The following is a 22,793-nucleotide window of genomic DNA, read 5'->3' as shown; positions in this document are numbered from 1 at the left end:
TCTTCCCAGAGCCTCCTGAGCACCCGGCCCGAGTTACCTCATTCTTTTCCAGGCTACACTCCTCCATCATCTTGTCCCCTTGTTCCTGGAAAGTGATGATGATAAGGGCAACAAAGATGTTGACAAAGAAGAAGGGGAAGACCACGAAGTATACCACATAAAAAATGGACATTTCCATGCGGTTGCTGCGGCTTGGGCCCCGGTCTTCCTCAGTCACATCCACAGAATGCTGCAAAACTCTAGGAGACAAAGGAATAGAGAGGGGAAAAAATAAGCATTTCTTTAGTGATTTTAGGCTTACAAAATGCTTTCCTCACAATAGCCCTTTGCAAGTGTTATTATCCTTGTTTATGAAATAAGGAAACTGAAGCACACGGTAGTAGCCTGACCAAGATCTCCTGGCTAGCAAATGATGGCATTAGGATCTGAACCTAGGTCATCTGATTTCAGATGCACCACTCTTTCCATGACCCTATTCTGCTCAGTCCATATCATGGGCTGAACAATAAAAGCTTTGGCAAGGGACTGGACTCTATGTTTTCTGAGCCTACCTCCTTTGCTATCCTTTCCTTTCTCAGTTTACACATATTATATCAGTTTCTGATGCCCATAATCATGCTGGTTCAATACAAATGGCAAACTGTTCTTATCACTCTTTCATTTTGTATTGAGTAAGAGTATAATTGTATTGTTTAGTTCTATAGTTTAGGTTTGCAAATGCAGCCTTCAAGATTTCAGTTATTTCCTTGTAAATGAGTAGGATTTGTTACAACCGGGCAAATCGTGGTAGCTTGGGGATGTCTACATGGCCAACTATAAATGTAGTTAATTGGAAGTAAGGAAATAGGCCTTACTCATAAGAGTCAAGACGAGAGAAGGTTTATCTCTAGCTTCAATTTTTTATTCACTATAATGTTGCTCCCTTACTCAAACCTTGGCCCATAGTTCTAAGGCTAGCAGATGGAACCCGTGCCTAGAGAGTGGAGTTGTTTGAGAAACTCCTGGTTTCAACAGCCCTTGTCCTCCTAAAAAAGTGTATGTGTGTATGAAGTATGCAAAAGTTCTTTCCTCTACAAGTACCTCTCAAATTGGCTAGAGCACCCTTTCTCAAATATTTTTCTTGTCTTATCATCCTTCTTTCAATTTTTGCCTAAAGGGATTCTGTGTGACCACTTTTCTGTTTACCTTGCTCAATAAGAACGACTTACTTCCCCTTGAATAATGGCAGAATCAGTTCTGTTCAACTTGAATCACCTTTTCAAAGCGACTATGTAGTCTCACTTTGGGTTCATTAACAGAGAGGTAGGCTCCATTACTTACTGTGGCCAGCCTTCCCCTGTGGACACAGTGAAAAGGGTCAACAGGGCCCAGATGATGTTGTCATAGTGGAACTCGTGGCGTTTCCATTCCCGACCCTTTACTTCCATCTTGTTTTTCTCATGATCCACATAGTTGCCTCTGCAAAGCAGAGAAAAAGCAAAAACAGGGCCTCTTCATCATAGTTTACAATGTAGAGAGGAAATATCTGCTGTTTTGCTGGGCAATGACATGCTGATGCTAGGGGGAAGGAACAATAATAGTAGATCTACAGAATGACAACATTTTTCACTTACATTGCCAACTAATTTTTTCCCTAGTAATAGAAATGGGGGCAGATGGAAAAGAGAAAAAAAAAAGCAGGCACATGGAGGGACATTTTGGGGATTGGAGGAGGGGAAAATATGAAAGAAGGATGTAGGAGAATAGGTAGACTCAAGCATTCAAACACATTTAGCTATTTGGCTAAAGATCTGGTAGGAGAGGCAGATGAAACAATGCCTAAACGGTCTTCTCTTCTCACCTCCTTCTTTTGGAATCCCAACCTCTGTTTTAGGCAAGGCTCAGCTCAAGTGCCACCTTCTACATGAAGCACCTCTTGGTTCCCCCAATTGTTAATACTTCCCTCCATACTATTTTGTATTTACTCTGCAAATATTTTGTCTTTACTTACTTGTGTTCAGAAATTTTTTTCCTAGTAAGCTACTTGAGGTTAGGGACTATTTTCATTTTTATCATTGTACACCCAGAGGTTGAAGCAATGCTTGGCGTATGGGGGAGTGCTTAATAAATACTTGATGAATTGAACTGGATTGAATTGAGCTAACGATCACCCTCAAGTTTGAGGATTATCATGCACTTCAATTATCCCTTCCAAAAAAGGAAGATGGTCCTCTTTATATCCAGATAATTTAAAGTAGACTACTTTGCATAGATACAGCCTGATCTTATGGGTTGTTGAAAGTGGCTTCTGAATGATGAATCAGGGTGATAATTCTAAGGTAAGATTGCTCTATTGTTTGAAGCAGTAACTGAGAATTTCTTAGGAAGTCTAACAAGGGAAGAAGAGGAAGAAAATGCAACCATGGACCTTGATTTGAGCTATTTATTTAGCATGAAAGAGAAGGAAACAATCCTCACTACATATATCCCACAACAGACCATTCCCTTTTCCAGTGGAAATAATTGACTTTTATGCTGAATGGTATATCCATCGATAAAAAAGTATTGATTTTTCTCCAAAAGGGACTTCTCCCTTTTTTTTGTTGTTCCCATCTAACATTACACTTGAGCAGTATAAAAAGAATTTGACTTATATTTAGCTAGATAATTCTATGCATAGCTGGGTGACTTTGAGGTCCTGTTGTATGGGAATTACACATATAGGCGGCTCTTGGAATTTAAACTGAAGGTGATCCATATCCAAGGAAGGGGTATACTAAAGATATCTCATTAAACCTTTCAGGCACTGATTCTATCATCCTGGGACTGAACAGGACCTATTTTCTCAGGAAGATGGTAGGATTTCATACCCATCTGCAGCACCTACATGCATTCCTTTTCTGTGTCTTTGGAGCTGTCTGTGCAATAAAAGAATTTCCCCTTGAAGAGTTGAACTGCAATGACGGCAAAGATGAACATGAAGAGCTTGTAGACAATGAGTATGTTGAATACATTCTTCAGGGAGGTCACTACACAATCAAAGACAGCCTATGGAGAGAAGCAAACATCAGCTAGTGGATTTGAGAGGTAATGGATAATTCAGATTTGTATGTTTTTTTCACCTAACCATCTACACCTACAGAAGGAGTTAATGCTCATTGTAAAGCCCATGGACTTTCATTTTCAGTTTTTAGATTCCCCACCATCAATCAGAAGATAAAATAAAGCCCTCATCACATATCTATAACACAGAGTGACCTGATGGGGAAAACCCTCTTTCCACAGCAAAGGGTACCACAGGGACAAAAGATGCCTTTGCTGGACAGAAATGAAAAGACTACTTATTAGGGAAAGGAGACAGATCCTGTTCTATGTGGATGGTAGACCAAAGGAATAAGATCAAAAGGGATATAAGAGGGCCAAGGAGTTCAAAACTATTCCATCCATGCACGTTCCTTTGTGAAATTCCCTACAAAGCTCTCTTTGTGGAGAATTCTGCTTCGGTAAGAAGCACAGAAACCTAATTGTAGAAGACTAGAACTGAAAGGAACCTTAGAAATCATCTAGGCCAATCGTCTCACTTTACAGATTGGTAAAATGAGGCCCAGAGCTGCAAAATGAACATATGTCAAATATAGAATGTTAAAGTTGAAAGACTGTTTTCTTCTGGCAGATTATTGCTATAATCATTTCTTCTTCTTTTTTCTCTCTTATCAACATCTATCTTCTGTATCCTTCCCTGATGCCCACAAACATGTCCAGGTCTTTCCCGTGTTCGATAATAATAATAATAGCTAGGATTTATACAGTATTTTAAAGTTTACAAAGTGCTTTACCCAATATGTTAACTCATTCAATACTCACAACAACCCTTTGAGGTAGGTGCTATTATTATCCTCACTTTACAGATGAGTTAACTGAGGCTGAGAGAGGTTAAGTGACTTGCCTAGAGTTATACAGGTAGTAAGTATAAGAGGCAGCTAGGTGGTTCAGTGGATAGGACACTAGACTTGGAAGCAGAAAGACTCATTTTCCTGAGTTCAAATCCGGACTCAGACACTTCCTAGCTGTATGACCCTGACCAAGTCACTTAACCCTATTTGCCTCAGTTTCTCATTTGTAAAATGATCTGGAAAAGGAAATGGCAAACCACTCCAGTATCTTTGCCAAGAAAACCTCAAATGGGGTCATGAAGAGTTGTACACAACTGAAACGACTCAACAACAAGATGTATATGAGATGGGATTTGAACTCAGGTCTTCCTGACTCCAAGTCCAGCACTCTATTCCTTATGTCTTTTCCCCCAGAAAAGACCTTGTATTTACTGTAAATATATTTTATTTATACTTATATGTCTATATATTATTTCCTTGATATAATGTAAGCTATATTGTTTCATTTTTGTCTTTGGTATCACCAATGCCTAGCACAATACTTAACAGAGACACATAATGAGTTCTTAACAACTATTTGATTTCTCTAGTTCAACCCTTTAAGTATGTAGGTGAGGAAACTCTGGCCCAGATAGTTAATATGAACTCTCATTGAATAAAAAAATGTTAGAGCAGAAAGTTTATCTAGAGAAAATACAATTCAATCCTTTCATTTTACAAATGAAGAAACTGAGTCCAAAAGACTTGTCCAGGGTCACAAAGGTGATAATAATGTTCTTAGATTTGTGCACAGAAAATGGTTTCCTTTTTAGCTTTTTGCCTGAGAGAGAGTGTGACAGGAGGTCATCAATTCTTCTAAGCTGAATATTATTTAGTATAAAAGTCATACTTTTCTTTTTTTAAAGTTGCTCAAAGCATTTCATTCACAGTACGTCAAAGACTCTTGAAACTAACTGGAGACATTACTTCCCAGTTGTGTTCACTGCACTCTGATTAGGGCTAAAAATCAGCTCCAGTGTACATTAATGGACAGTCATCACTTCTAACTTCATTTTGGGAAGTTAAAATAAACAGATTACGCAAACAAAAGCTTGTGCTTCAGTCCAATAGTGAATCTGGGAGAAACCGGAACTAGATACTTTCCCTCCAGAGACTCCTGTTCCAGTGCTCTTTCCATAAATCGTGAAATATTACGTGGGAATTCGTTGCATTTCATGCCATTTTTAGGTTCTTTTCTAGGTTTTTAGGTTTTGAGCACTGGGGAGTCTAGCCCTGGGGTGACTTGTATCCTGTGCAGTTGTCTCTCCAATGCTCTGGGTGAAGCATTACTAGATTAATTAGCTCAACTCTGTGGGGAATGTGATTGACACTTGTAGCCTCCTAGAATCATTAAAGCCACCTACATTATACTGTATGCCATTGCAGAGAGAGGAGCTGCCTCAGTCTGGTTTGATGGTTTAGGCTCCAGAACAAGATAAAAGGTGGCTTCTTGAACCATCTACACTACTCCTTCCTTATTCCTCTCAGAAGAGGACCACTTCATAATACATTGGAAAAAAAAGAGAGAGAGAGAGAGAGAGAGAGAGAGAGAGAGAGAGAGAATGAGAATCTGTTGTAAACTCCCTCTATTTTCTAATTTCATATTTCAAATCCCCTCAATTTGTCTTCCTTTCTTTCCTTCCTCAGAGTATAATGTGGCCTTTCTTGACAGTGCCAACCCCTCTACTTGTGTTTTGTATCTTATGCCTTCCTTTCTTCTCTAGGAAAGTTCCCCTTTTATTATCCCTACTCTCCATAAATTTCTAATTCAGTCTATTGACTCCTTTCCCACTGCCTATTAAAATGCCCAAATCTCCTGCATTGTTAATCTTTCCTTGATCTTACTAGTCCAATATCCCTTCTTCATTTCATAGACAACCTCTTATCTGCATTCATTGTCTCTACTTTCTTACTTTTATTTAATTCCTTGCTAGCTAACTTATCTCCCCACCACTCAACTGAAACTCTTCTCTGCCAGGTCCCAAATGATCTCTTAATCACCAAACCTGATAGTCTTTTCTCAGTTGGATGTGGTAGGAAAAAGAGTCAACCTTCTTTCCATCATATGTCCTCTGGCCTATAGTGCCAAGAACTGTTTTCAATATCTCCCTTTTCTACCATAGCTCAATTCTGTCTTTGCTCCATGGTTCCTTCAACTTCTCACATCTAGAATCTCAGAATCTCTGCTTCTCCAATTCTGAGATACCTTCTCTCTTTTCCAGAAAGTACTTAAGTGCATGAATCAGTCTCACATACCAGCTTTGATTGACTCTAAGAGAAATACAGCCCCTATTCACACTCAATTTCTAAAACTATATGCAATTTCTTGTGCTTTTTAAACTTAGATAGAATTCTTCCCACACAAACACATCCCGCCCCTCTTATCCTGAGCTTGGAAGCTCATCTAGCCCAGTGTACATCTGCCTTCTGGTATGTAACTGCTAAAACCCCAGTCATTCCCCACTCTCTTTTTTATGATGGATGAGTTTTTGACCTGTACCAGTATCACAGTCCTCACTAGTGGAATGCCCATCAAATCTAGACACTATACACATACCTAAGTAAGTCAAATGGCCTTACAGGAAATAAAAATGTCATCTCAAACTAGAATCAGGAGGTGAAAGATCTCTTTCTAAATTTCTCAGACTGTGGTCCATCGTATGTAGAGTAAAAAGGTAAAGGGTGCCACATGAAAAACAAGTCAGTTGCTCTAAAAATAAGGTGGTGATAGGGTACATAGAGACAGGAAGCATGGGAAATTATACCTTGAGCTTGGGTAAGCGCTTGATGGTTTTCAGCGGCCTCAGAACTCGGAGCACACGCAGAGACTTAATGGTTTTGATATCCCGGCCTTTGTTGGTGCTGTGGCAAAAGCATCCAAAACACAATTATTAGTATGTAGAAGGAGAAGAAACTGAAAATTACTGTATCCAGGAAAATGCCAGAGTAAGAGAGAGAAAAGGAGATAGGACCAGGGATGTGGTCATAGCAAAACCCTTCCCAATGCTTCCCATTGTCCCAGGAACTACTTGGCTCTTACTGGAATGAACCAATAGGTGTTGATGGAGATGATATGGAAGATAAACATTAAGAGAGAATGGGAAACTAACTATGATGGAGAGCAGGGGACAGTATTGATCCTCATATCTCCCCAAAGGACTTAGCTCAGTGTACTCATCAGCTAAAGGTTTATCACCTCTGTAAAGCTCATTAGGGTGGGAAAGAATGAGGAGGGGGGGCAACAGGGGATATGACATTATCGCTTGTAGTAGGTCATATGTTCCAGAGTTAGCACCTCATGCAGACTTCCCAGCAGGTCCTTGGATCAAACCACCAATTAAATCTGTAGAGCTAGGTCTTCCTGCAGAGACAGCTCTCAGTTCCAACATTGCCCTTACCAGTCTCATAGATCCAAAGAATTAAATTTGCACAAGCGTGCAATCCTATTCACCTTTATCTTTACTCCACAAATAATACTCTTGCATATTCAGCTTCAGGGAAATGATTTTGTTTCTACTGGAGGAAATGCACTACCATTCCTTTTAATAAGTATAAAACCAATAATGTAAACTGCATTTCTTTCTCCCCATTCATCCTCCAGAAAAGACAAGCAAGCACTTCGTTTTCTTCGAATCACTATACAGGAAGTGAAATATTAAGAAATAAAAATAAAAATATAGCTCCATGGAAACTGGAATCCACCCTGTGTTCTCCTGGGGCACAAGATGGCATACTCCAGTTATCTATTTTCATCAGGTTAGGTCAAAAAGAAATCACAATCAATTGCCTAGCTAGGGTCACCAACAAGAAATTACCTATCGTGTGTAAAGCACAGTACATAAACTAATGAACAAAATTCAAGGTTCTACTATCTTTGGTTATTAAAATTTAGAAGAGGTCCAAAAAAGGGAAACCAGTTGCTTCAGGATCCCAAGCAACCACTAGAAATACAACAGGCCTCATTTCTCTCTCTTTTTCTATCGTTCCCCCAAACCAACTAGAAATGATATGCTACCAGAAACTCAAGGAAATAAACTCTTTACAGTATTGCTGTCAAATAATTCTTTTCCTGGTTCTGTTCATGTCACTCTGCATCAGTTCATACAAGTCTTCTCATATTTCTCTGAACCATCCATTTCATCATGTCATGTGGGAATTTGTTTTGCTTGACTATGTATATTTGTTACAAAGATTTTTTTTTTCTTCTGAATTGGGTGAGGGAGAAAATAAATGCTTAATTAAAAAATAAAATAAAGTAAAAGATTGACTAAAAACAGGAATAAAGTTCAAATACATTCATACAAAACTTTAAGTAGAAAGTTAGAATACTGGGATAATGATTTTATCTCAGTATTTCAACTTTAAGACTTGCTCAAAGGTTATAATCACTGTTTCACCAGATATTCCTAAAGCTCCTATTCAGTGAACTCCAGTGGTTCCCTATTATCTCCAGAATCAAATATAAAACTTTCTGTTTGGTTTGTAAAGTCCTTTATAACTTGGCCCCTTCCTGCCTTTTAGTCTTTTTACATTTCATTTACCTCCTAGAATTCTAGGATCCAGTCACATTAGCCTTCTTGCTGTTCCTCACACAGGACACTTTGTTGTTCAATTCAGTTCTTGTCTGACTCTACATGATCTCATTTGCGGTTTTCCTGGCAAAGACACTGGAGTGGTTTGCCACTTCCTTCTCCAGTTCATTTTACAGAGGAGGAACTGAGGCAGACAGTGTTAGGTGACTTAGCCAGGGTCACACAGAGGTGGGATTTGAACCCATGAAGATGAATTTTCTTGACTCAAGGACCCCTATTCACTTCACTACCTAGCTGCCTCCATGTATGCCACTGCATCTTCCAAATCCACAGACCTGGGATGTTTTCTCTTCTCACCTCCACATCCTGACTTCTTTCAAGACTCAGCTTAAATCTACTTTCTGCAAAAAGCCTTTCCTATTACCTCTACCCCCACATTCTACTAGTGTTTTCCTACTGCAATTACCTCCCATGTACATTGGATGTATCGTGTTTGTACATAATTGTTTGCGTTTTGTCTCCCCCATGAGAACTGTAAGCTTCTTCAGGGCAGGGATGTTTTTGCTTTTCTTTGTATTCCCAGTGCTTGGCATAGTGCTTGGCACATAGTATGTGCTTAATAAATATTTATTGATTGGTACCACTGAAAATAAAATCACCCAGAGCCCATGTGACATTTGTCACACATGCACATACACACATTTATATCCCATGTCCTCTATGTATTTCCAAAATTATTCTTTGAAAATGTTAGGCTACTTATTAAAACAAACTACTACCACCAACAAAAAAAAAAAAAGAGGAAGGCACTAGGCGGTCATTCAGAAAATCAAAGACTGGCTTGAAATTTTAGATTCAGATTCCCAGGTTGTTACTCAGTCTTCAGCTTCCAATCCTCTCCTCTTAGAGCTGTATTAGGTAAGTCTCCAGTGCAGAGTTAATTTGGTGAAAAATAGACATTCTGAGAATGGTAGCATGCAATCCAATTCAATTTTACTGCAGTATATTAGTATTACTTATACGGAAAAAAACCTAAAATGTCACTTCCTAAATAAACCCTTCTCTGAATGTCATTTCCCCTTAAACCCCATGGTGCCTTTTGTTCTGTACCTTTCTAACACACATAACCAGTAATGTTTTGTTTAATAGTTATTTGCATTTATCTCAACCACCATCACCCCCATTAGATTATAAGATCCATAATAACAATAATATTTTTACATCTAAATTTTGTCTGTCCTCTAATGCCTAGTATACTACCTGTACATAGTTGTGCCTAATAAATGTCTATTGAATTGAACTATTCATAATTTTTAACCTCTTGGTATAGAGGAAATAAAGACTCTATGAGATTTCAATGGTAAGGGTAACAGGAAATAGAAGAAACTAGAGAGAAATTCAATTGCATCAATTCATCAGCTTTCCTCCAATATTCCACCTCCAGATCCCATCCAACCTTATCTTTTCTTGTCTTCTCATCACTCCCCCATGCTTCTACCCCAAGGAAAATCAAAGAAGATATTTACCCCAAAGCGTTCCTATGGTGAATCCAATTAGACAGCAGAGCAGCCCAGAAAAGAGTGGAGAGAAAAAAGACAGGTAGTCAGAGACATCTAAGGAACAAACAGAACAAGAGAATTACAAAAAGACAAAAGTAGTATGAGGCCCATAGGAATTCCCCTACCACTTCCCCACAATTGACACCCCTCTCCCAATCCCTATTGTCTCTGCCACACAGCCTTGGCACTCTGGGAGTCAACACATTTTCTGAAAGGGCCAGAATACTCTACATCCCATTTGTATATTCCCAGTTTTCCAGTGTAAATTTGGAAGCCACTTTGCCATTGTCCTTGGGTGGCTATCTCTAACCAGCATCAACATTTTAGACATTATCCTTTATTCCTTGATTCATTGAGGATTCTTTAGTCTGACCTGCAGCCTCTATTTTCACAGAAGCCTTTCATCAAAACTCCCCAATTTCCAAGGAATAGCTATAAAACCAGATTAGTGGAATGAAGATTATACTGGTCCAGAAATGGAAATTCTTAGTAAAAAAAAATAAATAAATCCCAATCACTATGAGACACCTATACCTGCTTAAGAATTTCAGAAATGCAAACAGGAAAAAGGAACTTGACTGTCTTTCTGGAAGCCTTTTTAGGGCATGTGTCCTAAGTATGGAAAGGCAACGGGGGGATTAAGTTACTCCGGATCTGATACTGTTAAGTTACAACTTTTAATATGGAACACATGAACTCCCAGCAAGAGGCTTGGAGACATGCAAAGTTTAAACAAAGATATATCTCTGACCCAATAGGTCTTATCATCTAAGAGTCAGAACAAAGATATCTGAGAAAGAATACAAGAACAGGAAGGTGTTTATCTGAGAGCTTTGTAAACCAGGCTTCTAGGTCCCATCCCGGGGAGTAGAAAGGGGGTAAACGAAAGGCCATTTATGTGTTTTTTTAAATGGTTTTCCAAGGGCTATTCGCTAGTTCTCTCCAGTATACTTTTTCCCCCAACATACTCCCTAGCATTCCAAAACAATGGAATAAGATATGGAAGTGAGACAAGATAGTCTGGGGTTTTGCCTCATGCTTGGCAATATGGCCTCAACCTGTATAAATCTACCCTTTCCAGTGGCCCCCAGGAGGATCCTTAAAATCTAGGATCTCATAGAATAATGAGAGAGGGAATAAACATTGCCTGCTCCTGCTCACAAACTTGAAGGAATGATTGACAAAGATCTTTTCAATGGCCTGGAAAAAAAATTGTACTAGAAAAGAGAGTGGCATAATTTCTCTAAAATGGGATGTCTTGGGATGTATGGTGCTCTCTGGGTCTAATTTTCTTAGGTGTATGTATCAGGAGTGATCAGAGGTAGCTTCTAATCTGCTGGATTTATGAATCTCCAAAGGAACTAGGCATTTGCTCTGGTCTCTTTCTGTGGAACATGTGCCCTGGCTCCTTGTTGAAGGATAACTTGCTGAGATGATGTAGCAACTGGTCACCAATGTCTGGGGTTGTGTTGAAAATGATTAGCCACAGGAGTCAGGAGGAGCTGCCCAATCAGTGGGCTCTAAGGACAACTGATGAGAAAAAGTCTGTTCTCCTTGGGGACTATTCCAGAGCTTTCTCTCCCTTGAACATTTAATAAGGGGAAGGGGAAATGAGAGAATCCCACCCTACCTGCCAGCATCAATGGTAGATGCAAGAGCATGACAGTAAGAACATGTGCTTGCTTATGTGAGCCTGAATAGTCACAGTCTTCTGCTCTTGTTTTTCTTTTCTGAGGACAGTCAAGTGATCAGTGATCCTGAAAAATTAAGGTATCTAGCTCTGAAACCCTTGTAAGTCTTAGAGTTTCTGAGTCAGCTACAGGATACTCAGTGGAAGGTGCTTCCCACAACAGAGAAGAAGCCCCCTCGCCACAAGGATGGTGTAGCAGAAAGAACTAAGAAAACCCAAGCCATGCCCTAATTGGCCTGGAGAGCTAGACCTTGTGAATGACTCACACGGTGCAAGTGTGAGATGAGAAATAACTATCTATTTCAGTGGTGCCACAAAGATGTTGTTACTTTGGGGGGGAATAATGTGTGGCATGGGTACTTGCTTTATGTTTCTGTATTTGTTAGCCTTGTGTATTTTAAGCATTTTTTACGGGATCAGGTCTTATACCTAATATCCATATTGTACACTGAGTACCTTATCTAGAAGAAAAGGAAGGAGACCCCCTAGCTCTAGGGGGAGACCCCTAGACCTGAGTCATATGTATGTAAGTTTTATTATAGATATTATTCCAGATTACTCTAGGGTAGGAGCAATGCACTAGGGGATAGAGAGCAGCCTGCTTACTCTTCTTCCTGCTGTTTCCTCCTCACACCAAAGGATAAACTCAGTCCATATGAGACCACACCTGGGAGCCCACTGTGGAAAGAAGTGAGGGTGGGGGTGGTGCTAGGCTACGGATCACATGCAATAAGTACTTGGACTACAGCACCAAAGTCTCTCCACCTTTAGCTTTCTTAGATGGGCCCCCTTGATGAAGAACTATGATCTGTGTGTCTGGATATGGCGGAAAAGGTTAACATGGGCACAGCAGTTTCTTCCACAGGAAGAATTTCTGTCCAATCTTTGTTCTTGCATCTGGGGGTTGGCATCAATCAGGTATGGGAAGAATGAGATGCTGGGGCCAGAGGTAGTGAATAATCCTAAAAGCAAACACCCTTGGCTTCACCAGCACGAGGACTGCAGCTGTTTCTTCTGCCAGCACTACTTGAAATGAGAAATGGACATCTATACTATGGGGATAATAAAACATCAACAATTTGAATCACGTTGATTCGAAATTGGTAATGATTAAGATATGGGTCAAACTAATTTATTTTGTACTATCAGCACAAAGAGTTTTCTGAGCAATTAATACTGAGATTAGAAAGGGAATGTTACATATTTGAGAAGGGGAATGTTACCACATTTTGGTAGTATCTATTTTCATTTAAACAAATGATGTGCTAATTACCAAATATTCTAATATATGTGTATATATTATATCTATCTATCTATCTATCTATCTATCTATCTATCTATCTATCTATCTATCTATGTTTTAGGACCTCAAATAGGCAACGCTTTATTAGGAGAAGAGCACTTGATATATTTGAAATGAACAACACTATTTTTCTATAAATATGTTTTTACTGATTCAGACTTAACTGTCATTGTAATTAGTGGTTTTACTATTTTTATAATAAATGACTTTCAGATTTATGAAGGAATTTACCTGCATAATTTCTTAGATCCTCACAACAACCCTGTGAGATAGCTATTATAAGTTTTGTTATCTCCATTTGATTCACAAGAAAACTGAGCCTCCAAATTTAGCTGCTTTACCTACAGTCACATAGCTATTAAGTCTCAGAGACAGGATTTGAATCTAGGTTTTCTTGACTCCAAGTACAGTGATCTTTCCACTACATGATATTGCATGTTTTTTTTTGAAAAGTGACCCCAATTAAAATTAATCAAGTAATCAAGCAAAGAAATAAATTCAATGGGCTCCTGTACACTGCCTCCCTTGAACTACAACTTAACTGAGTAGTTTATTTTCTGTTCAATAACTGCTCTCCAAAAAGAGGGCCCTGATTCTCACGTCTTATTAGTAAAAAATGAGAAGTTTCAAGCTCAATTGTCAAGTTGCCCTCCAGATCTTTAATGTGTAATCACTCATCCTTTTCTGTAATCTTTCCTTCTAGCTCCCAGGTTCCCTCTCTCAAACGACACTCTCAATTTGATTTCTCCTGTGAATTAACTCTGTTTCTCACTCTAGCTAGGGCAACAAGTTCTCAAACTTCTCTGTCTTTACAGTTGCTACCTTGATATCAAGTTCTTCTATTCTTTCTCTCCCTCCTCTCCCCAAAGTACTTCCCTCCCCACCCAAGACTTAAAAACACTTTCTGCTCCCTGCCTCTTCTCTTCTTACGGTGTCAAATGAATCTGAAAGAACCCTGGTGGGAACAGATCTTCTTTGATCATTCAAACTGAAAATGATTCCTCCTTTTTTGTATTTATGTAAGGCTAAGTTTGTATCACTCATATAGCATTTACCAAATACTACAATGCATTATACAAATATTTCTGTATCTATTTAACATCCCCTATCAGAAGACTGTGAGGCAGCTAGGTGGTACAATGGATAGAATGCTAGGCCTAGAGTCAGGAAGACTCATCTTGCTTAGTTCAAATTCAGCCTCAGACACTTACTAGCTGTGTTACTCTGGGCAAATTCCTTCACCTTAAGTGTCTCAGTTTCCCCCTCTGTAAAATGAGCTGGAGAAAAAAATGGTAAACCATTCCAATATCTTTGCCAAGAAAATCCCAAATGGGGTCATGAAGAGTTGGACACAACTGAAATGACCGAATGACAACTAGAAGACTGTAAACTCCTTGAAGGTAAAGACTAAAGATAATTTTGTATCCCTTATAGCACTTAGAATGGTGCCTTGTACATAGTAGGAGTTTATTAAACTCCATTTAATTTTGTTCTTGAAGAGGACCATTATAGCAGGGAGGTGTTGCCATAATATGCAAGTGAATTGGATTTAAGTGAGGGAAGGCACCAAAGACACCATCCTCACTTTTTCCTCAGGAGCCATCTGGGTCGGATATGGATCAGGACAACTGGAGATGGCCCAGTTTGCAGTGAAGACCTTGTCGTTTTCAAGCTAAGGTTTTTTTTTTTCAACAGGTCTCAGTTTGACTGAGGCAGCACCCATTCAGTGATTAAGGCTTGATAAAAATGAGGCAAAGAATGGCATCTTTAAAAAAAAAAAATAGATCTGAGAGGGAAGACCCTCTGAGTTCCTGGCCAAAACAGAAACAATTGTTATTTACGTTCATTCTGAGCCAATCAGGGCTCAAACAGTGACCAAGTAGGGCTTGGTCTGGGACCAGAGTGATTTAGGGTTGACCTGAATTGGTAGAGGAAACTTCTTCGTCTGGGAGCTCTCCATATCAATGGCATCACAGGTCTAGTCTTTATTCTTCCATTTATTGCTTAGAGGTCCCATCAAGAACTCTGAGTCTCTATGGCTGGGTTTTACTGTGTCTTGAGGTTTATTCATTTGATTAGATACGCAACACTTCAGATTGCTTTTCTACTATACTATGTAAGGAAATACAAAATGGAGGAAAATATTCTAGAACCAGAATCCTTATAACAAGGTGAGAAAGGTAGTATAGTATCCTCATTGTACTAATGAGAATTCACACAAGTAAAGTGACTTGCCCATGGTTACACAGTTAGTGTCACAGTGAGGATTCAAACCTAAGTCTTCTGAGTGTCTAGGGAATTCCAAGATTGGAAGAGACATCCAAATCCCAACACATAAGAAAACAAGAAGCTCTCCTCCTTCTCTCTCTCTCTCCCTTTCTTATGTGTGTGTCTGTGTATAGACACACACATAAAATGTATGTGTGTGTGTGTGTCTCAGATGAATGGTTATTTAGCCTTTGTTTTGCTTTGGAGATACTACATGCCAAGGGAGTCTTCCATATTTGACTAGCTCCAAGTTTTAGGAAATTCAGTACTTTTCCCTCTACACTACACTCAAGGATCACAGAATTGAGTTGGGATGGACCTCAGTAGCCATGAGTCCAACTCACAAGGGCTCATCTAGGCTCCTTTTGAAGACTTCAAGGAGGAAAAATCTATCACCTTTCAGGGCAGTCCCCTCTGCTTTTGGACCTTAATTCTTAAGATTTTCCTGAAATTGAATCCAAATTTGCCTTTTTGCAATTTCTATCTACTCTTTGTTCCTATTTCTCTCCTCTGGGGTCAAACATAACTAATCTAATCCCTCTCCCAGATAACAGCCCCTCCCACCATGTTTCCCTTGAGTCTGCTCAGCCCTGTTTGCTTCAGTCTTCTTATAACACAGATACAAGATTCTTTGAGATACTGATTGCCTATCTCTGGATGTTCTCCAGTTTATCACCATCTCTCTCACATTATTATTCTGGAAAAAGCATTTAATAAATTGTGGAGCATTATATTAATATGATAACTATTTTAATAATGCATCCTTTATGGTTTACAAAGCTCCCTCATATGCACAATCCCTTATTCCATGTGATCCTCACAATAGGACAGTTATATTATCCCTATTTTACAGATGGGGAAACTGAGATTCATAGAGATTAAGCAACTTGTCTAGAGTCATATGGATAGTCAGTGGCATAGTTAAGAATCAAATTTAGGCTTCATGACTTTTGGTTTAATACTCTTTCTGCTAAGCTGTGCTACCTCTAATTCCTAGAACTATTGGTCTTTGTGTTTAACAAATGGTGCTTAGCTTCATGAGCTTCCCCTTAGCCTGCTGGACTTGCTAAGTTCTGGATATTGAGTACAAATCTTTTTACGAACTCCATTGTTTTCAGTTATATTGAAATCTAATGCAACCAGGGGATCATTTTAATCCTCAAACCAAGAAAAGGAAGAAAACAAAGTTTCTCATTACCTCCTGCAGGTTTATTTATGAGGATTCAGCAAGAAGACTGTATTTTTTTCCCCTTTCTTGGTCTTAACATTCTAATGATGTGCAGAGATGCTCTGATCTTCCTCATATTCAACTCTTTCTAGGAAGGTCATATCACCATCTGTAATTCAGCCAATATGGCCCCCAGGTGGAAGCAAATTCTATAATTCCAGGCTGTCCCTGTTCTCTTGTAGTAAAGTGACTGCTAGTATAATCTGAGCTAGTGATTAGTTTGCGTAGTTTAAAGCCTCTTAGGTTAGTCACTACCTTTCCTCATATTAGGCTCTAGAACCCTAGGTTTTGAACAGAAAATAATGGGGCTTACTGTTCTTAGTGGACTGCTAAAGAGGATCCAGTGCTTTCACTACCATAGTCTGAGTTGAATTTCTGGTTAAAGAGATTTTTTGCACCACTAGCTAGCTAGGTCCCTTGATTAGTGCATTACTCTGCTGAAGTCAGGATTATAGGTTTGATTGTTATAAAGTTTAGTAAAATGTGTTTGGTTTTATGTCCAACCCCCTTCATTTGGTACAGATAGCTTTAAAAGACTTGTCAGAAAGGGAACTGACATGTATGTCAGAAAGGGAACTTTCCCTGTGTGGAAAAGCAACTCCAAGTGCTTTGAGAGTTGGTTAAAAAAAAGGGGGTAAGGGGGGTTTCAAACTCATTCCCTGTATGGAAAAACAATTCAATGCTCATACCACAACAAGAGTAGGTTGGCAGCATAATTTTCATGGGCAATGGATGAGGCATTCTGTAAAGTCCATGAGAAAACTAGGTGTACATAAGCTTGAGTAATGCCTTTCTTATAACCACTTCCACGTGGCTTCCATTCTATTCACTTTCTCTTCACCACTCATCCCTCAACAATCTCATTTCCAAGGCAGTTGAGATGATACAGCAAGGCGTCCTGAGAGTTTATGACCATCAATTTCCTTCATCTCAGCACAAAGTCAGGTGAAGTCAATCACAAGGTGGCTCTAAAATAAAGATGAAGTCTTGAAGAACACCGTTCTTCTTATGTGCTCACTCCTAGAAGTTTCCAATCCATTCTTAGCCAGCATTCAAAATCCCGAGTTAATGGGATATCTGACTGCAAAATTTAATCTTAATTCTTTGGTCTCTTCAACAGTGCTAAAGAACTAGATGACCTGTCTGGCTTTATGGCAAATAATGCTTCTTTGCATGACAAAAGACTTTACCCCATTTGTCCCATGTGATCAAACTAAGCCAGTCTTGCCATGCTTTAAGGTGGGGGCTACTGGGAAAGTCATCTAATGGGTCAGTTGAAAGCTTGTTACATGGTAATATCAGAGAAAAACTAGATGTTTAATGATACTATTACCCATAGTCTACTTGGTAAGGGCTTATATTAACACTTCAGTCATGAATATTCATTTCTTTCACATGGGCACACCTGTACACACAGGCATCAAGATAAAACCAGGAAAGTTGCATGCATGTTACTTGACCTTCAAGCTCCCTTTAAATGTTGATCCTTTGCACGTTATTGAATGCATTCAGAATTTCACCGAACTACTGTAACTACTTCTGAATGCATTCAATAAACCCCACCAATTTCAGAGATAGAGTAGTGAAAATTGCCAGGAAAATGGCATATTTCAATGAAAAGAATGCAATAAAAGCTAATATGGGGATTCCAGTTTCTCCTGGCAGCAAGAGATAGATTGACTCATGCCTTCCTTTTTTGGCCGAAGATTGAATGATGAAAGGCCAAATAGAGACGTGATCCAAAGATTTCTTACATACTAGGGAGCCCTACATTACCATGGTCAGTGGCAAAAGGAATTTCTGGTACCATGTGCAGGATATCAGATGTTCCTATAGTTGATGTTCATACCATGGCAAGATTTCAAAGGGGCTTTTCATGGCAATGATTTCAACACTTTTGGTTGACGAGGAATTGTGTGCCCCCGGGCCTTTCCTTCATGCTGCTGGTCCAGGTCTATGCACCTTGAATTTACTTAGTCAACACCTATTGATTCTACTTGAAATGAATTAGTACCAAGTGACAGTTAGGGCAGAAAAGAAACAAGTGGGAAGTCCTAAGCCAGCTGGGGTTAAGAAGTAAAATGGTTTGGACATGCTATGACTCAACACTCATCATTCTAATCCTTTCCCCCATGCTAGTCTTTGAGGTCTCATTCCCTTCCTGTCTGTTTGCAAAAATGCATGTTCATTTATACAAGTACTTATATACATAAAACCTTAGTATAACCGAGCTCCAAGGTCACAAACAGTGTCATCCTTATGGTATGCGAGCTCATGGGCTCATGAAATACAATCTGATACCATATCAGATGACTCACCCAATATTCAGTAAACTATGAGTGTGGCGGGTCACGTGGTGGGGGAAGGTAAAGAAATAGTTCAGATGTGCAGAAACCCAGATATACCAAGGCTGTTGCCATCACTTTCTTCCCACCCAATAGGCTGGAGAGCAGAATGGATGGCAGTGGGATTCAAAGAAGGAAGAGAAAGCATTTCTGTCACCTTGGCATAAAATAATTTGAAAACAGAAGAACTTCGATTAAAAAAAAAAGGAAGAGAAAACCTTTTAAGAACCAGTCATCTGACTTTTCTCTTAAAACCACAATAGAACAAAAGACCCAGCTAGGGACATTTATAGTCTCTGAACACTCTGCATCTCCATGAGGCTCAGGGAGTAGCAATGCTAATCAGGGTACCTTTGTTGTTGTCCATCCTTAGTTTTTGAAGGGGATCAATGACATCATGGGGTGATGTCTTGACTTGAGTGAGAATTGGATTTAAGTGTGTGGGAAAATGGTGCCCAGCCAGTGTAAAACTCTACCCACTCCCCAGAGGAGACATAAGCTCTGGTGGGAAGAGATGCAAGTGTTCTTATAAATGCTTTATAATGTAAAAAGTGGACTGGGAAGAAACACAAAACTTGTAGCATGAATAGCCTTTCCACCTTCTGATCCCCCAACAAACCCACATTTAGAAAATATTGCCTCTTCCCAACCCCATCCCCAGTCATGGGGTCAATAGGGTTCCATGCATAGGGAAATTAGCGAGTTTACATTATAAAGAGCTCTCTGTGATGTAAGCAGCTAGAGAGACAGAGAAAGGTTTCTCTACAACCACTACATTAAACATATATGTTTATGGAAAACATACATGAAGAAACGTAGGCCCCTTCTGATGTAAGCTTCTGAAGTTTTCTGAACTGATGGATAGAGTAGCTCCCATTGAGAATTCAGCTGTAAGTCAAACATTCCTGCCGAGGAAAATGACTTCTGGAAACTTAATGACCACCTTTTGGAAGACTGATTAGAATGCATTCTAGGTAGTTAGGGTGGCAGTGATGCTAAGTCTTTGGATGTTGTGCCTCTGCTTATATCATTGTTATCAAGACTGACCCAAAACTTACCAAGTTATAGCCTTCCCAGAGTATAAAAAGGACAAAGTTCAACATTAGAAGGATATTTCTAGGATGGAGACAGACTTGGGAATGAGGCTATCAGAATGATAAAAGTAGTCAGGACTGTGTTGAGTTAGAATACAGAAATGGGAGTTGGATACCTTGAGAGAGACACATTTGAAAAGCCACCAAAGACATTTCCAATTGGTCCAATGCCCCTGATTCTGAGTCCCCCACATAGGAGAAAAATTCAATGCTTTTCTTTAACCTTCTGTTTCTATGTCTCTCTACACAGAGATGGGAATAGCCAATTCTACCAAGATGCCAAGAGAGCTGAATTCTCTGGTGCTTTTAATGAGGGACGTAAGGAAGGAGGGATGGGTAGGGAAAGGAGAAGGGAGAGGAGAGCACAAAGCAAAAATTCAAAGCACCAGAGCAGGAGTATGAGGAGCAAGAAAAGTGAGTAATTTATGTGGAAGAGGGAGAGTTACCTGGGTATCATCAATGGAGAAACAGGGAAGAGGAAGGAGCAGTATGAGGCAGTTCAATGAGCAGATGAAAAGAGAGAAAGGAGCAAGGGAGCTAGATGGATTGATAGTGAAAGGGAAAGAGCGGATAGAAGAGAATGAGTAACTATCATTCGTATCTCAATGAGAGAAAGAGAAGGGAGAATGTTCAGAAGGTGGCACACTAAAGGCAAGTGATGGATTATCACCCATAATCCATCAAGTGAGCTTGAGCCCCAGACCGTAGTGGATCCCTGGGGCCCCCTGCACTGTACCTGAACTGAGGACCAACAGAGAGGACTTCAGGCTTCAGGGCTGTTATTCCCTCCCCTGCCACCAACTCTAAAGCCATCACTGCCATGTTTCAAAGGGCACAAAGAAAGAACAAGACACATGACAAACCCACAGCACATGGTGGCTCTGGTATCAGCTATCCCGAGGAGAGACAGTGTGATGTGAACACTGGTCATTCAGAGGGCTTCCTCTAAAACTGGTCCTCCCATGCCCAGCCCCCTTGGATCCACTCTAGGTTCATACATCTCAATTTACATATAGAACAAATTATATTTCCAAACAGCAGAAAACATCCAAACTTGTCAACTATTAGAGATCAGACTGTGATAATGCCAAATAATTTGCACAGAACTGCATACTTTGTGTCAATATAGACTCATTTTCTGCATCTAGATTCCATGTAGTAATGTAAAATTGCCCTTAAAAGGAGGCATAGGCTTCTTTTTGTCCATTCTTATGTTTGTTAAATTGAATTTCCCCATGTCCCTTATTTCTTTAAAGAATGACAAATTATTCTGCTAAGGCAGAATCTGAGGGAAGAGTATGTACTAGTGAATAATATAAGCAAATGATCTGCATATTTGATGGAGAGAGGGTGTGGGAGGTCCTACTCCTGTGTCTCACTATACAAGTACATCAATACACTTTAATTCAGAATTACAGCAGAAGGATATTTTTAACAAATCTTGAAGACAGAGGTCCTTAACCCCTTTTTGTATCATAGATCTTTGGCAATCTCGTGAAGCGTATTGTTCTTTTTCAGAATAATAATGCATAAAATATATAGGATTACAAAGGAAAACAATCAGGTTGAAATAGTTATTAAACTATTATAAATACAAAGAAGAAAAATCCCAACAAACAAACAAGTTCATGGACTCCAGGTTAAGAACTCTTATTTTAAGGGTATACTTATCTCTTATAAAAGGCAAAGGTTAGTAGTACCAGCAGGCAGATACTGTGCTTCTTCAGAGAAGAGTGAAAGGAGCCAGAAGAGAGAATTAGTGGATAGTGCTGGAAAGAGTATTGGACTTTGGATTCAGAAGACCTAGGTCTGAGGTCTGGTTCTATCATTAACTTCTCAGGTAAACTTGTGCAAGTAAATTCTCACTGGGTTCTCTTAGGTTTACAATGAGAGGCCTGAACTAAGGTCACTTCCAGCTCTAACAGGCTATGATTTTAAGTCTGTGCCAGAAATCACCATACTATAAAGAACAGTGCAGGTACTTAGAGGAAAATAGGGATTTCAGTGGAATTTCCTTGGGAAGAGATCACCTATATGTTGCTGGGAAATTTATAAGGTGGTGACAACTGATTCTAGTTGGCTCTGACAGTTTCCTCATGAAAATACTGGAAAAATGGAATTATTTTGACTGATGATCCAGCTGACACTAATAGTTCAGCCTGTCGCGAGCAAGTTTAGGGAGATGTTCTGGGTGCTGTGTTGCATTTCCTAAATTCTAGGAGCTTTTCCCCTCAGTTTAGCTTGCTAGTCTTAGATCTTTCCTACCAAAGAGAGGCAGTGTGGAATAGCTTCAAGGACACTGAATGGGGTGCTGAAGTGTGGGCTTTGCTGCTTATTGTAAAATCTTGGGCACTTTGCCCCTCCAGACCTTAGTTTCCTCATCTGTAAAATGAAGAGTTTGGACTAATGAATTCTAAAGTTTAAATTTAAATCTTGTGAGATATGAGATCTAGATACACCTGCTTTTTAGAGCACCCCTATCCTCCCAGATACCAGGTTCATTGTTATCCCCAACTTTATTTTATCATTTTAAAATTTTACATTTCCTTTATATATCCCCTTCTCTCTACTCCCTTAGCTACACCTCTAATTCAGGCCCTCATCACCTCTTACCTGGATTACTATAAGAGCCTTCTAACTAATTCTCTGCCTCAAGTGTCTCCTCTCTCCAATTCATCCACCTCACAGATACCCAAGTGATTTTCCTAAAGCCCCACTAAATTTTGTCACACACTCACACATCCCATGTCCTCTCCACTCCCTTCTTTCTGGCAAATTCCAATGGTTCCTTATTGTCTCCAATATAAAATATAACCAACACTGCCTGCATCCTAGCCATCACCCTCAACCTCCTCATTCTCTT

General features: G+C 39.5%; 1 protein-coding gene across 3 annotated transcripts in view; it reads right to left on the bottom strand.

The window, feature by feature from the left end:
• The window catches only part of CACNA1E (calcium voltage-gated channel subunit alpha1 E), a 393,237-nt gene that overhangs the window by 48,955 nt on the left and 321,489 nt on the right, over window positions 1-22,793 (bottom strand). For all 3 annotated transcript variants that reach the window (XM_027868457.1, XM_027868458.1, XM_027868459.1), the window contains 5 exons: window positions 9,970-9,981; window positions 6,677-6,773; window positions 2,867-3,027; window positions 1,321-1,458; window positions 38-239 (listed from right to left, as the gene is read on the bottom strand). In XM_027868457.1, coding sequence (XP_027724258.1) covers window positions 38-239; window positions 1,321-1,458; window positions 2,867-3,027; window positions 6,677-6,773; window positions 9,970-9,981 — 610 coding nt within the window. The remainder of the gene's footprint in view (window positions 1-37; window positions 240-1,320; window positions 1,459-2,866; window positions 3,028-6,676; window positions 6,774-9,969; window positions 9,982-22,793) is intronic.

This window comes from Vombatus ursinus, unplaced genomic scaffold (assembly GCF_900497805.2).
Source record: "Vombatus ursinus unplaced genomic scaffold, bare-nosed wombat genome assembly UNPS02014789.1, whole genome shotgun sequence".
Lineage (NCBI taxonomy): Eukaryota > Metazoa > Chordata > Mammalia > Diprotodontia > Vombatidae > Vombatus > Vombatus ursinus.
This window is presented reverse-complemented; position numbering and strand designations above follow the sequence as displayed.